Raw genomic sequence first — 16,884 nt, forward strand, 5'->3', positions numbered from 1 at the left:
CAACCCCAGTTCCCTCAGCCGCTCCTCAGAAGACTTGTTCTCCAGACCCCTCACCAGCCTCGTTGCCCTTCTCTGGACACGCTCCAGCACCTCAACATCCTTCTAGTCGTCACTGATTACACAAGATTACACAAATGCTGATACTCTGTTGGGATAAAACCTCCTGTAGTAACTTACAGGGGCTGCTACGATGTCGCTTCATGCTAGAAAGCAGGTTCCCGGCCCGGCATCAGGCAGTGCGAGCGCCGCTGCCAACAGCCGCGACAGAGCCGGCGGCCGGTTAGCTTGGGTGCCAGCTCCCCCCCGAGGAGCCGAGCGGTACTGCACCCCGCCAGCGGCGCCGAACTTCTCTTCGGGCTTCGCAAAAGGAAGAGGTAAACAGCCACTGTTTTCCCAAGCGCGTTTCCGATTCTTTCTAAACACCAACCCGGCGACACCTGGGAAGTACTGAAGACTGCAGGCGGCTGTTTGCCTTTGCTCAGCCACAGCGGGGGAATTCAGGGCGCGGGCACCTGCACAGGGCGAGCCCAGTTCTTGTTGGCAATGCCGTGAGTCCTGACAAAGGGCCCAGGCAAGAGAAAGCAGAAAGCAGCTGAGAACACGGAGCCATGACAGAGGGCAAAATTTAGGATATGAGTTAATCCATTTGTTAGAGATTTGGTGCAAGAGTGGATTTGTTGGCTACATATATATATATGTATAAAAAAAAAAATATAGACACAGCAGAGAAGCTGGAGCCACAGCATAATCTGCAGAGGGCATCTGGCTTGAGAAGAGTCACAGGGGGATTAGACAATGGTGAGAGTTGGAGGTGAGAGAAGGAACACAACGAATTGCAGACCAATCAGTTAAGAGAGATTACATATGCACTCGCTTGTTTGTGTCACAAAACAGAAATCAAACTCTCGGCCGCGGCTTCCTCCAGGTTCAGGTTTCAGGAGACCTTCCTTCTGCGTTTCATCATTAGGTTAGCTGTGTTATTAGACCGGGGCACACTGCCAAATAATTATAAGATTACACTAAGACTAAATCCCCATATCATGAATAGCACATGCTGGCAAGTAACAAGCTGAAATAAAAAGAATAAGCTCTAGCTGCTCACTGATATCACAAACACACACCCACTAAGCAGCAAATTAATTCACTTCTTCAAAGTAAAGAATTGTAAGGTCCTCTAACAACTCCTCCACTTAATCACTGAAGTTTTCCCCATCTAAGTTTTCCCTACCTACAACTGAGCCATAAAATTGACTTCATGTCTGTACAGCAAAGACGACAAATACTCCTTCCCAGACAATAGCACGAGTAATCTGAAAGGAGACCCTCCAATACCTCCCATTCCCACCAGAATGGGAACCAGAACTTGTGAAGCGCTGCAGGAAAGCCTGACGTGGTGGGAAATGAGAGGCCAGCAGTACTAACCAGCAGTTTAACTGAGCTGGAAAAATAAGTTCCAGACTCCACAGATACAGCAGAAGTTTTTAAAAAGCAACACAGAATTACAGCTTAATGAGACTTTGGTCAGGGCACAATATTTGGAATCATCACAATTCATAGGAAGGCCTAAATATTCAATGGCCAGTTCTAAACTAAGGACCCTGTCCTTTGAGTGGAAAGACTCCAGGCTGTTACGCACCATATTGAAGTAGTTCATCAGTATTAATCAAGTGGGGAAATAAAAAAAAGGAAATAAAGAAGTGCCATCAGGGTTAACAATTCTACATTCCATGGATTCAAGCTGTCCCTTGGAGGTCTCCAAGTAACAACAGTGCTTCACCCTGCCTAGCTTCTAGATAATGGGATCACGCAGCCTAGTGATCAATCAAGGAACATGGTAAAGTAATCGTGTAATCACTAACAGTTGGTGATGGTTCCAAAAACCTGTAGAAAAAGAACTTCCTAGGAAACAAAATGAGAGGGTAGAGCTCCAGTATTTGGCAAAGCGTTAGAACTATTAATAAAGTAACCAATACCCCTGTAAAGCAGCTAAAGAAAAAATAGTTGATAAAAAGCATGCTTTGTCAAGAACATGTGAAAGGTCACAGAACAAAAGAAGGTAAAGACAAAGTAAACGGTGAACATAAAAGGGGTGTTTTCGTAACATCTTCTCTTAGCTATGTTAAGTCCACTAAATTCATCTGTTTGGAGGCATCCCTCACCCCTCCACTGGTCACTTCAGCAATTTACTCTCTTACCCTCGGTCTTACGAATCCCACTTAAGTTGGATGCCTGAGTCACCTAAGACAGATAGGGTAAGCAGCCAAAGGCTAAATCAGTAGCTCCTAACCTTTTTGGTTCTGTCAGTAGATCACAATCAGTGTTCAGTTCTTCTTGCAGACACACCGCGCAGCCTTATCAGCAAACTAGGAAATACCACAAAGCTTTACAATATGGTTTGAGAATTCCTGAAATAGGCTTTGCTAAGACATTTGATACAGTTTTCCATATCTTACCCTAATTCACATTTTTAGCTCCCCTCCGAGTAAGAAACAGAAATTGATTTTGAAACCAGCTGCTATGGTGAGGTTCTGGGGGTGAGTTTTACGGGATACTGATGTGAATCAGTGTTTTGTAGAGAATACAGTGGATCAGGTTTACAAAGACTGTACAACAAAGATCTTTTCAAGGAGAAGGGTAAAAGTTGATAAGATCTCTAGTTAGTAAAAGTTGACTAAAATAAATAGAACAAGATTAAATTAAAAATGAAAAACAGGCTTGTGTTAGAGGGAAGGAATAATCCAATTATCATTGCATGTAACTGAAACATTAATTCCCCAACAGCAGTGCTCTGACAGCACTTGAGGAGTAAGTACTCAGGAGCAAGTAAACACTGCTTCAAATGAAGAGCAATATACATTTCTCTCCTGTCACCTAAATACTCACACTCTAAGGGTACAGAACTTATCTAAGCTAAGTTGACAGGGAATTTCAAATCTGAAGCTAAAGGACAGGAATTATACTTTGCAGTTCAAAGATGATTTGGATTCTGTGTTACACATCAGGTAGAAGTAAAAGCTACAGCACATCTGGCTACCATGGCTCTTACTGAATTCTTATATAGCGACAGAGTAAAGAAAAAGAGGCAGCTAGAGTGCAATTCACTTCTGAGTATGCTGTAGAGCAATCATTTATTGAAACCATGAGAGATCTTCCCAGGTAGTTACAACTGGAGAGAGCATACCAAGGAAAAGCAACCAGACCCAAGAAATATCCAATAAGACAGGAAAAAGTGTAAAACATTCATCAGCTACTTGCACAGCAGATCTCATAGCTGATAACAGAGCAGGAGCATAGACAGATATAAAAGCAATAACATTAATATGTCGCTGGCAAGCAAGGCCAAAAATGCCTCAACTGCCCTTCAGCAAGTTCCCTTTCCTATTAAACAGAACAGATGATAATATCACTTCTTCCACACAGGATTTTATGTAACAAATAATGGCATTAAACACTCCCCACTGGTTTGCACACAGAAGAGAAGATAGCTCCACTTCATGACTAATTGACTCCGTTTCTTCTTACGCATATAGGGCCTAGTTCTCCTATTCACAAGCAGCAAGTTGGTTTAGCAATGAGGACTTTGTCATGGCAGCTAGTTAGAAAACGTTCTCCTGTTCCAGATCAATTAAAAAAACCCTCATTAAAAAAAGATTACTTTCTGCCATAATACTCCACAGATGTTTTTCACAGAAAAGCCAATTTATCAGAAAATAAGCAACTATATTAATACTTAAGTTACAACTTCCATGAAGTGTTCAAGTGCCTCACTGTCCCCTTCTCAACTGCAGATGAGCCTTCCTGGTCATAACAGATCTCTCATGAGCCATTACAGTTTTGCCTCCTGTTGTGGGATTTCACTATATATTGCATGAGCTATAATCTGACTGAAAAGCCAGACCCAGTAGCCATTGCTGAGACATGAGAGAAGGTTACTTTCATGCAAAATTTTCTTTATTGGCAAGAGGTTGAATAATTAAAAAAAGATTTCCACTTTCCAACTATTTGGCTTATGCAACTTCTTTCAATTCTATGCTATATAAACACAAGGTTACATTAATATATTTCTGATATTATTTTCTGTGCAAAAAGAACAGTTGCCACATATTATGCAAACAGGAGCCTTATCCAAACGCCCGTCACTCTTTGATGTGTTCCACATTAAAAATTTGAGAGCAGCTAAGTATGAAACAGGGAAAACTCTTTAGTCCCTCACATTTTCCAATCACAGCTCCACAAAGAATCCTGCAAGTAAGTCTGACCTTATCCAGGCAGCAGGATAAAAGCTCTCTCCAGGGTGAAGCAGTGATTTTATTTTATTTTTTAAACCGCAGATGGATGTAGTCAGGATTGATCTGACAGCCCACCACCCAACATTGCTGTTAAGACCTCACAGAAAGAGCAAGGAAAAGTGGCATAAATAAGGACCATGGGCAAGGCTGGCTTAAGCTTTGCACCACGGAGAAGGGAAGGGCTTCACAGAGATGGCTGGAGATGGAAGTTGCTTCTACACCACCACTACCAGATGTACACTGCTTGGGAGGAGATATCTATTGCGCTGAAGAGCACTGTCACATGCAAAACAAGGAAGATAATATTTTATCGGAAATACCCTCCATTTGGACACAATGAAGGTTCTTTTTGTTTCTACTAAAAAAGTCTTTTCTTCTGTGAATAAACTAGATGCTTTCTGAGATACATGACAGTGCTGTGGAATGCTCAAAACTTGCTACAGGTTTGGGACCAAACAGAGAAAAGTGTGGTAAGCAAAACTTTAATAATCCTTTAAAGGAGGCTAAAGTACTTCCTACAATACTTTGCCCTGGCCCAGGATCTTCTTCACTTGGTACCAGTCCTACACCTGATCATTAAAACAGTCCTCTACCAATAACAACCTAGAGGGTAGGTTGTGACCAGTTTATAAGGGACAATAAAACAATGTCCAATAAAATAAGCTAAGAAAAGGTGCTGGTTTGTGTAGTCTTCTGCACTGTAACTACAGTAGGATTTGTGAGAAGACTCTGGAGGGCCAGGTGTCAGGTAACACAGACGGGGAAGCATTGGGGCGAACACCTATTGAGGTCACCTTACCGAAGACCTCATTTTGCTTCTTGCATCAGGCCTCACATTAGGTATGGTGTGTCACTGGCGCGCGAGAGATTTTGGGTCAATGTGATACTCATCAATAATGGAAGGATGAAGGACAACAAAACTGGAATCATTTGCAAGGGAGGGATCAGGAAGTGAGCAGAAGTTGTTCCAAATGAAACGGACCTGTTAACAGGAAGACTCAACTGGCTCAAACAATGTCTTTTATACACATACCACAACACATTTAACAACACTAGTATCTATCTCTGTTTTACAGACACCAAAACATATATGGGGAGGATGAACACAATCAGGAGGTCACAACATGGTGAATAAAGCCACCTGGTTTTGGTCACTCTTCCTGCCCCAGAGGTAGGAATGAAACCCTGGCCTCGTGCGCTCCACTGCACACCTTTCATCCCCAAGTCACTACATTGGTTGCAGCACAAAATTCAGCTGAGTTCCATGAAACAAAGGGCATAATTAAACTATATATGTTCTGGAAATTGGAAAGATATCTGGCAACACTTTGATAAGAAAAAGAAGCCCTTTCTCTGTATGGAGACAGTAACTTAGACCCTGAGGATTCAGTGTGCTTCCTAAGAATACCAGAGTAACCTGAAACGGAGCCAAGATTTCTCCAAATTCCAGTGTAGTATCTTAAACCACAAGACCATCCCTTCACCAACACATTAAATAACTTGAGCATTTCAGCTGATAAGATAAACCCCTTACATTTGCAAAGATATTATTGAAGTGAAAAAAAAAATCAATTCAGATTTTAAAGGCAAGTTTTCATATTAATTTCATAAAAATATATGTCAATATAGCTGATTTAATGCGAGCATCTTTAGAGGTTATAGAATTAGCCAGATTTTAAGGCTATTTGCAGCTGGTTTCCAGTAGCAGTTCATTTTTCATTTTCCGCGGTGCCCTTTGGTATTTAATGAATATTCGTAAGTTCTGGTCCCTTCTAAAACTAAAAAGAGGTTTTCTTGAGTCCTGTTCCTTTCCTCCTTAAAAGTTTAATTTAAAAAGGCTTGAGTCCTATCAAATTCCTTGACTTGGACCAAGGTACCTCTTGGGTATTACTTTGACAGAATGAGGTTTGTTTAATGATTATAGCATTAAAACCTCATGCTCTGAAGACATGCATTAGCACGCTGGGGAACATGGCATAAAAACAAGAGATGAAGCAGGGTTTCTTTCCTTCCTTCCTTTCTTTCAACAAATCAGTTACTAGGCAGTTACTTAGACATCTTCTTTATTACTTTGTCAATGGACCATTTTCCCCCAAATGGTTATTCCTTAGTCATCTTATGCCCAGTCTTGCTCCTGTTAATGCTGAGACATTGCAAAAATCTTCATTTGTTTCAATGGTACAGGATAAGAACATCAAAGAACAACGCATCTCTCAAGAACTCTCTAGTCATTTAAAAGTATTGCTGCCTGGCAAATTCAAAGCCACAAACGCACACTGAAAGCAAGGTCCATTTCTCAGGTTTGCCCCCTGGAATATACTGGTATAAAATGAGTATAAAAAGCTGGCCAGTCAGAGCAACTTTTTATGTCCCTCACACTGGTGTAAATGCCAACACCACCTGTAGAGCCTCTGGTGACATGGCCCTACTATTACATTGCTTTCGTGGTTGTACAGGCCACTGTCATCTTTGTTCCCCCTTTTTTATTGCCTTATTTTTCCTACCGCTGCTAATTCCTGTGAGGTGCCTTTAGACCTCGCTCAGTGTTAGTCCTTCAAATTCTTTTGGTTCTGGCTCTGGGTCCAACACCATGAAAATTACCTCTGACCTGCTGCTGTGTAAGTCAACCAAATGCTCCACTCCCCGAACTCAAGGATTTTGTGTATAAAAAAAAGTCTCCCAATTTCATATTAGACCTTTCCATATTTAATTCCAACTGGCTGCAAAATGCATTTCACTGGTTCTGAGGTACTCAGTAAGTGCTCAGGGAATCACAGGACCACAGAAGAATTCAGGTTGGAAGGGACCCCAGCAGATTTCTAGCCCAACCTCTTGCTCAAAGCAGGATCAGCTATGAGATCAGATCACGTTTCTCAAGGTTTTATCTAGCTGGGGCTTGAAACCTTCCCAGGACAGAGACTGCGCAACCTCTCTGAGCAACCTGTTCCAATGCCCGACTGTCCTCATAGGGAAAAAGTTTCTCCTTATGTTCAGCCTCTTGTTTCAGCTCAAGTCTGGTGTCTCTCATACATCACTGTGAAGGGTCTGGCTCCATCTTTTTGATAACATCCTTCTACACACTGAGGGCTGCTGCTAGTCCCCCCATCCCACCCCAGCAAGCTGCCTCTTCCCCAGCCTGAACAAGCCCAGCTCCCTCAATCCCCTGCTCACAGGGCAAGTGCTCCAGCCCTGAGCATCTTGGTGGCCCTCTCCTGAACTTGCACTGGAGTGTAAGTTCCAGCACTGGAGATCCAAGAACTGGAGTCTAAAAAGCGCAGAGTAAAGGGGAATAATCCTTGATCAGCTCGCTATGCTGCTGTTAATACTGCCCATGATTCTGTTAGCATTCTTCGCTGCCAAAGCACAGCACTGGTTCATTTCATCTTCCTGACTATCAAGACCACAGGTCCTCTTCATCAAAGCCACTCCCCAGCCAGCCAGCCCCAGGCTGAACGGGGTGCAAGGGACTCACCCTTCCCAGCTGCAGAACTTTGCACTTGTTCTTGTTGAATTTCATAATGTTCCTGTTGACACATTCCTCCAGCCTATGTCTGGTCCCTATGCCTAGGTCCCTACGGATAGCAGCCCTACTCTTGAGTCTATTGACTGTTACCCCTGATTTGGTGTCATCTGCAGATCTCATGAGAGTACACTGTCCCATGGCATCCTCAAGATCACTGTTAATATGAAGATCTTTTTTCTTACTAGGTAAATCACCAGAATAAGCATTTTTTTGGTATACATCTGCAGCTGCTCTTTGTCAGGAGTAGTAAAAAGGTATAAAATGTCCACCAAGGAAAGGACATTTTGGGTTGCCTTTTTGCCCCCTACGGTAATCAGCAACTAACAGTCCCAAGTAAAATGCCACATTTTTCAACACCTATGGTTAACAACTGCTAGATATGTTTGCCTAAGACTATTTTCCTGGCTTATGACCATGCCTTAGATTTTATCTTCAAATAAAATTTAAATATCCTTTTCATGCCACTTTCTTCAAGTTCTTTTCCATCATATTTTTCCATATCAAAGCAGCCTGTAAAGTCACTTTAATTCCTGAGAAATTTTCAACAATCACATCACTTTTCCATAGCTGTATCTGGAAACAGTTACACTACCTTGGCTTAATCTTCACATTAGTTTCCATGCTCCTTTCATGCTCTGCTTTTTTTGAGCCACAAATCCACTGTTCTATCCCCTTATTAGATTTCAAAAAAATCAGAGTCACAGGGACGAACAACACTGGAAATATCCTCCCGAGTTATTGATTTCACTCATAATATTATCACAATATACTTTTATAAAATCCGTACAAACATTGATCGCATTTCTTCTTTTCTTTGATAGTTACTGAATTGAAGTTATTTTCTTTCCTGCAGACTTACTTTCTAACACTCGTACGAATATTTTCCGTATACCTCTTTTGTGTAAAGTAAGAAAGATTGATCTTGATTCTTCTTTTTCATAGAGGTCTATAAAGTTCGAAGTTTTGTGCATCTGCAATGAAACTACAAGGTTTCCATCTATGTTTATGCTGAAATGAAAACAACTTTTTCTTCCTTTCAACTTCACCTCACAGTGCCTTAATTCTAAAAAAAGACAATATGATAGTAAAACAGAACCAGAAAAAATTTAAAAATAGCTTCAATTTTTTCTGGTAGCGCTCTGGATGCAGTCAGCTCTGTACACATGGGTGGAGACACAGACTACCTTCCTATGGACTGCATTCAACAGATGAGGACTTAGAGGAAATGAGCACAATGGTTATGTACTAAAACTCAACACTTACCAAACCAATACAAACCACCTCTCACATATAAGTGTGTATGCGTATTCATGGCTACATAGTAAACAAATATCGGTAGTTTAGTTTGCCATGTTTGCAATCATTCATATATTATCAGAAAGGAAAGAATAGCAACAGGATTCAATGGAAAATTTGAAACACCAAAAGTATACGAACAGACACTGATTGAAACATGCATTAGTTAACAATACATTATTGTTAAGACTGAGGTTTCTATGTGAAACTCAAATCTCCGCTTGATATTAAATGGCTGAATGCCAATTCCCAGTTTTGTATACCACCACTTCAGAGAACAAATTAGTGTTCCACATTAAACTTTTTACAGATTAATTACTGCCTGGGATATGAGTAAAAATGTTATTTAACTCCCAAGTTACGTCTGTATTTATATTAATCCAGTTACTCTGCTAAACTGATGTCAGCTCGAAGTGGTCAGCTAAAATACCGCTACAGCAAACTGAGTAGGAGTTAACAAGTCAAGCAGATCAACAAAATCAATATCAGCTTCTAAAGTAAATAGGAAAATAAAATACAATTATGCTTTTTAATATATTCTTCTAAGACAAGACACCAAGTGTTGAAGGTTTGGAGATCCTGCATGTATTTGGGGGACAAACCACGATCGAACAAACAAGTATTTTTTAGACTAGACAAGGAAAGTATGTGCAAGTGGGAAGCCTCCTATCCAATAAAGGAAAGATTGCAAGAAAGAACAATTGTTTGTACTCGAGCTACGCTTGGGACAGAAATCAGTTTCATTGGCTGGAAATAATAGTTTAGATTGATACTAGGAAAATACCAACTATAAGGACCATAAAATACTGTAAGAGAGAGATGTAAAAATCTCCTCCATTGCAAATTTTCTAGAACAAAGTTAGACAAACATCTGTCAGAAATGAACTTGCTGTATTGATCCTGCTTCAGCCCTAGGGAGGGGCTCAGTTGGGCTTGCTTCCCATCCTACATGTTACGGACTCTTAAGTTTAACTTAGAGAAGGAAAAAAAAAAAAAGGCAAAAAAGCATATGAACTCAAGGTGAAACACCTCAATGAAAAAAACCCCACCCTCTTTTACATTCTTCTTCATAGGACATTTCTTAATGTTTGGGGGTTTTCTTATTTATTTATTTGGAATGAACAGAGTGTGGCCCTTACCCACATACAGACTGACTTCTTTCCTCATTATATTAACCCTGAATAATCTGAAATTTATCTTTTAGAGAGATGGGGAAATCACTTACCACATCCTATGAAAGCTGGTATATTCCCCCTGCTCTAAACCTTGCAACTCTCTAGTCATACAATCAACAAAAAGCCCTCAGTGCACAGTCACAATCTGTTAACAACAATCTGCCACATTTTAAGTAAGTGAAATATTTCTGATAGTGCATACTTTACCAGTTATGTCATGCTGTTTGAATGACTCACTGTAGATCTGATACTGATTAGGGCAATGTTTCTTCAGCCATTTGCAGACATCCTGCTGGGTCCATAACGCCACAGGCTTGGTCAGCTTCACAGTCCCTGACTAGAAACACAGAAATGAAGAACAGAAATGATGTTTAGTCCACACACAATTTTCAGAAATATTAATCTGTGACGTCCATATACGGTATTAAAATAATAAATGCAAGATAGGAGCTGCTCTGACTGGCAGATATCCAATAATCACCACGTTACAAGATACTTCTTGAGCATTGGAATTTTTGAAGACTAGAGGAAAGTCTGTCATCCCTTGAAAAATAAATTGTTAATGGCTTTTCTTGTACATCAAAAGCACGTTACACAAGACCCAGCTATTCAAATACATCATGCAGGAATCGCACACAGTGAAAGGTTCTTTAACATTATTTTGCATTGCATCCATGTTCCTCGCATCACAGAAACATATTGCACCATGTCTGACTTGAATAACAGTTTAAAAAGGGACTGACTGCACCCGAAGGGCAATAGTTGCAGCCTTTGAAGCCTTCAAATTCACAAGAGGTATGTACGTTTGTGTCCCAGTTTGGATATAACCATGGAAGACCAGGAGTATCCTCAGGCCAGGCATGTTTCTCAACTACAATTAGAAAAGATCTTGCAACAAAGCCCTTTAGTGCAAGCAAGCTTAAAGACTAATTCTGCCTGGGAAAAGGAGACTACACACCAATGGAGGTAGAGCTGGTGATACCTGTTCATACTGAGCATTTCAGCTGACATCATTCCTAGTTTGAGTGATGTTTACAAGCAGTTTTAGTTTTTCTGCTTCCTTTTTACCTTTAACCCTACTACAGTCGTCATTATGTGAAATAAGTAGGACTCCTGCTTAAAACAGTTGCATCTTTATAAATAAAGACCACTGTTCAATACTTTCCTGAAAATTCAGTTTTATAATAGATTATCTGAACAGATTAATAGTTTATACATAAAACATTCGTAAATTAAGTCAATTGCATTATCATATGTATAAAGTCACATTTAATTTAATCAAACAATTCACCTTTGCACATACACTTTTTTTTAACCATATAAAAATGCTGAGTTCTAGACGACCTGAACTGCAGAGATTTAGAGCCTCTTGTCAAAGTAGGCAAAATCACAAAAAAAAGAAAATATATTCGAAGTGATTTCTTCTTTTTTTTGCAACAGTCTGCTCAGGAGACTAAGAAAATCTTAAATAGATGGGAGGTTATTACCGACAATAAATGTTTAACATTAGACATGGCTGATGTTAGTGGGTGTGAACACCAATGTATCCATTTACTTTATGATTTTGTCAAAGAACTGAGTCTATGGAATAAAATCGAAGTATGTTTGTTCCCACACTGTGCATGCAGAATACCTGTCCTCCAGCTCCTTGGTGGTGTAGAAGGTTCAAGAGAAGTTTTTCTGCACAAATTTGAGGTGAAGGGGAACGTTATCTCAACCATTCTTCTCCATTAGGACTCATGGCAGATTCCCTCGATGTTGCCAGCCAGGGTTTATCCCAGCATTTATGCAGATGTACTTTGTCAGACAGACCTTTTCGAATTTGCTTTGAAATTTTTCATTACTAGAAGCCCAAAGGACCAAAGCAGTTTTAAGCTTGTGCTTTGCATGTCCTATTAAGTCCATAAAGTACATCATGCAAAGACATTAAGTTAGGGCCAGGGAATATGGCAGAGCTAAAATTCCAACGGGCAAACATGTCTTGAATTTCTCATGTCCAGTTTTCCCTATCTCTTTTTCATTGCCTAGGTAGAAGTTAAATAAACAGCAGGAAAATTATAGTTGAATATATAATACAATGCACATCCCTTAGCTCAGCCTTTTTTGTTTTGAACAAAAATACACTCACCAGAAACATGAATCCTGTTTCAAACACACAAATAAGCACCATCCACGTTTAGAGGTATCACAATAATGCACCAAACCACCTCAAATAATTGATTCTCATCTTTTGCTGCCACCCACCAACCTGCAGCAGGCACAAGCCTGACTGACAGACTCGGCGTCCACAAAAAAAGGAAAAAAAAAGAAACTTCCAGAGGTGTTGATGGTGCACTGTAACTAGGACAGCGCTTGCTCTAACACTATCCTTTCTGAGAAGCACGTCAGTCTTCTGCACATACAGAAACCTGCTCTGGACACTGCATAGGTCTGGCAAATGGTCTGGAGAAGGGGCAACCTCTGTAGGGAGAGCAAGTGCCCTGTAACTGTTCCTCATGCAAGTAGGAAGATCAAAGGCCCCTCTTCGCACTTCTCTAGCCTACTTTTTACTGCTGTTTGAGTCAAAGAAGAAACTGAATTTCAATGACGAGCCCGATATTATGGTATCAGTTAGCTGATTTTTATTACACGCATATATAAATGCGTGTCCTTCACAAATACATCAAAGAAAAAAACAAGTAAAAATAGCTATAAACACAAGCAGTCTCTCTGATTCCATAGAAATCCCTGGACAACAGGGTCAAGACTTCAACGTGTATCTTTATATGAGTTCCTGCTTAAATTTAAAGATACTTCTTGAGCATTGGAATTTTTGAAGACTAGAGGAAAGTCTGTCATCCCTTGAAAAATAAATTGTTAATGGCTTTTCTTGTACATCATAAAAATACTTAAATTACAAATATTTGTATACAAATATATATAGCTAGCTATAGATTTACAAGCTATTTATTCCTAGCTAAAGTACACAAGTAATGCCAATGTTTGTTTTAACTAAGAGGTTGCTCTTTTCAGTTCAGCAACTATTCTCTTAAAAGGTTTACGCATCATCATGTTAAATATCTGAAGAACAAGTTTATCAGCAATTACAGTACAAATTTAACATTTCCCTCTCTGCCTGTAGAACTGAAAAATAGTTCCAAATGTAGCTATTATGCTGTGCAATATACAGATCACTGCACAGCAAACATACATGCTGATTTTTTACTGTCCAGTGTTCAGAATTATGATTGAAACGTTTGACTAAACTTATAACTGCAGTCCAAAGAGGACATTTTTACATTGACACCATCAACCGTTATGTTTAATTTTCTAATTTATAAGGACTTGATGAGAGAGGAATACAGAGTTTTTAAAGCAATGGTTATAAAAAGTATATTGTTGTCGCTTTAATTTTTGGAACATCATACCCAAAATATTTTCCAACCAGATGCTCTAAATGAAAGGCTATTAAAAAATGTGCTTCCTTCCCACCAAATTCATTTGTTAGTTTCTTCCCTGCTCTAAAGCCAGATCTTACACTAAAAAAATTGCCAGTAAACCAAGGAAAATTACCCTTACTATAAACATACCTACCAAATGAGTCCCCTGCGACTAACTATATATAAACTACCTAGACAGGTGGAAAACATATTATGTTTTACTTTATTTCTGTTTATCAGCTCAGTCAAACAATAGGCCATACTGATTAAAATAAAATAATATATTAAAAAAATCTTTGGTCCAGCCTTCCCTTTCATTTTCCTGATATAAACTCATCCTAAGATCACCTTTAGCTGGCAACACTTTAATAGTTTTAATCCTGCCAAATGCTAATGCCAACTTCATGCGCTAGATATAGATCTAATGAGAATAAAAGTCTTCAGTATTCTGATCTTTTCTTGTATACTTGAAGGAAAACTTGTTTCTTCAGGATTTTGCATCAAACACTTTCTTCTAAATTGCCTAACCACAGTTTTTGCTATGTGTTTCTCAAACTATAAAAATGACTTCCAAGAAGAAAAAAAAAATAGCATATTTAATACGTGACACTATTTCATGCTGTCTTTGTTCCATGCTGCAGAGAAGACAGTACTTAAAATCACCAACTCAAGAATAAATAAACAAACAAACAAATCAAACTTACAGCCTGCGCACTGCTAGAAAGTGTATTTCAGTGTTCAGAATAGCATTAGCAACCAAGCCCCACTCTTCCTAAGCAATGACATACGAGTTCTCTCCTCAGCCTGCCAGGTGCAGTTTACCAAGCCTGCCAATTTTGAAGGTCAATTTACTCACCAGAATTTCTTTGTCTTTATTTATTGTACTTTAGTCCAGAAAAGAAAGAAAGGCTTCTGTATTTTTGAGTGACAGAGGATTAAATCTCATTATTAAAACTAATTCACATATTATAAGCCAAGTTATTTAAAAGAGCTTCTCCAACCCAAACAGTTTGTGCATTTACAAATCTGCCCAGATTATAAAATCCAGGGATTGTGGACATCAGGGTCCTCAGTCAAACAGGGCTGCCTGATACCTTTTGTAACATCCAATTTGCCAACATACTGATCCTGACGTATGCATTAACTTTGCTTATATTTACATTCAAATTTATCCAAAGTCAGACCCTACAGTTTCTGCCTAAAAAAACGCTTGTATGAAACAGAGATGGATAAACAAGGCGCTGCTCAAAGCATTAAGGCAGATTCTGCTCCAACACACATCACGAGAGACTCTGCTCTGAAGTTTACAGTTTAACTAGAAAAAAACAAAGCAGGACCAATTTTGTTATAGCTGTGTTGGTCAAAGGACATAAGCAAAGCAAGGCGGCAAGGAGAAGCACCATCATTCATCAGACCAGCAGCGCGGAGCTCTGCCAGCTGTGTTTCAGACATGAAGAAATTTTCACACGGAGTAGATTTGGAGTACGACTGCTCAATGTTGAACCATTACCTTAACCCAGTTAGGCAATTCGAGAGAAAAGGGGGCTGATAGCTGCGAGGGGAGGTATGGGAAGAGCAAAGGAAAGAAGTAATAAGGTCACTGCCAGCTAGTAGGGACAAAGAGAGTGAGATGGGTGGCTGTCACCCCTAGAATAATGCAGAGTCAGCTGGGGCAGGAAACATTAAAATGTGTCAGAAAACCACTGATGTGTCTGTGATCAGAGAGAGAGACTGGGAGAAAAGAAATGGGATCACTTCATGCGTGACACTGAGAAGGAAATATTTGTTAAATCAAAACATAATGTCTTCTGCAAGCAAACTATAAAGGCCCAATGCTATATTTAAAAATGAGAAAAATAAAATTTTATGTGTATCTGATATAGATACATATAGCAGAGAACTCAAACTACACAGCTCCAAAACTACACAGCTCCAAAAGCTATCTAAGTTACTGTTGAACCTTTCAGGCTACTCCAGAAGCAAGACTAACAGCATCATCTTCATCATTTATGACAAGAAGCAGCAGAAGCAGCAATGCCCAGTAAGAAATTCAAAAGCATGATTTTTTTTAAACATGCTTGGGTTATATTGCTAAAACTGAAAAAATCAGAATCTTTTACATATATTCCAAATTACTTATCATAGAATCATAAAATCATCAAGGTTGGAAAAGACCTCCAAGATCATCGAGTCCAACTGTCAACCAAACAACACCATGCCCATTAAACCATGTCCCTAAGCGCTGCATCTACACGTCTTTTAAATACTTCCAGGGATGGGGACTCAACCACTTCCCTGGGCAGCCTGTTCCAATGTTTAACCACTCTTTCAGTAAGAAATTTTTCCAATTCTTCAACATTAAACTGCCTATATAGAATTCAGAATCAATGACTAACATAAAAGCCAGTTTCAGTTCTGGAAAGAACAGAAGAAGTGAGCCAGGCTTGTGAATGTGTTTTTATGATATCTTAAAATATTGAAGAATCTGGAAAGGACACATTTTGGTTTAGAAATATACTTTCTCAGATAGTCAGATAGTCATACTTACAGATTTTTCCAGCAAAGACTAAAGAAAATTACAGTAATAAGCAGAAAACCCATAAAACCACTGAAACCTCCGTTGTGTTGGGTTCCCATCTGTGTTACTGAGAATTTTAATACTAAGAAGAGATGAAAATGACAAACCAAAGGAAATGTGTTTATTTAAAAAAAAACCCCAAACTAAAAACAAGGAAAATACTGTAAGACACCTTCCCTTCTATGTTGATAAAAGACTGAATGTTTAAAACTTTAATTAGATCAGAAATTCGAACAGTCACATTCTAATTGGCCTGTTGGCCTGTTCACATTCACATTGGCCTGTTCAGGATGCTGGTTGAGACAGTCCCTTGGGAGACAGTCCTGAAGGGCAAAGGGGTCCAGGAAGGCTGGACGATCTTCAAGAAGGAAGTCTAAAGGCACAGGAGCAGGCTGTCCCCATGTGCCATGAGAAGAACGGGCAGGGAAGACGACTGGCCTGGCTGAACGGGGAGCTCTTGCTGGGACTCAGGAAAAAAAGGAGAGTTTACCACTTGTGGAAGAAGGGGCAGGCGACTCAAGAAGAGTACAGGGATCTCGTTAGGTCGTGCAGAGAGGAAATGAGAAAGGCAAAAGCCCAGCTAGAACGCAATCTGGCCACTGTC

At 39.7% G+C, this 16,884-nt stretch overlaps 1 protein-coding gene across 1 annotated transcript in view; it reads right to left on the reverse strand.

Moving 5' to 3' along the window:
• Positions 1-16,884, reverse strand: part of SAMD12 (sterile alpha motif domain containing 12) — a 190,359-nt gene that overhangs the window by 129,027 nt on the left and 44,448 nt on the right. Inside the window, exon 5 of the mRNA XM_009277250.1 lies at positions 10,491-10,620. Coding sequence (XP_009275525.1) covers positions 10,491-10,620 — 130 coding nt within the window. The remainder of the gene's footprint in view (positions 1-10,490; positions 10,621-16,884) is intronic.

This window comes from Aptenodytes forsteri, unplaced genomic scaffold, assembly GCF_000699145.1.
Source record: "Aptenodytes forsteri isolate BGI_AS27 unplaced genomic scaffold, ASM69914v1 Scaffold49, whole genome shotgun sequence".
Classification (NCBI taxonomy): Eukaryota; Metazoa; Chordata; class Aves; order Sphenisciformes; family Spheniscidae; genus Aptenodytes; species Aptenodytes forsteri.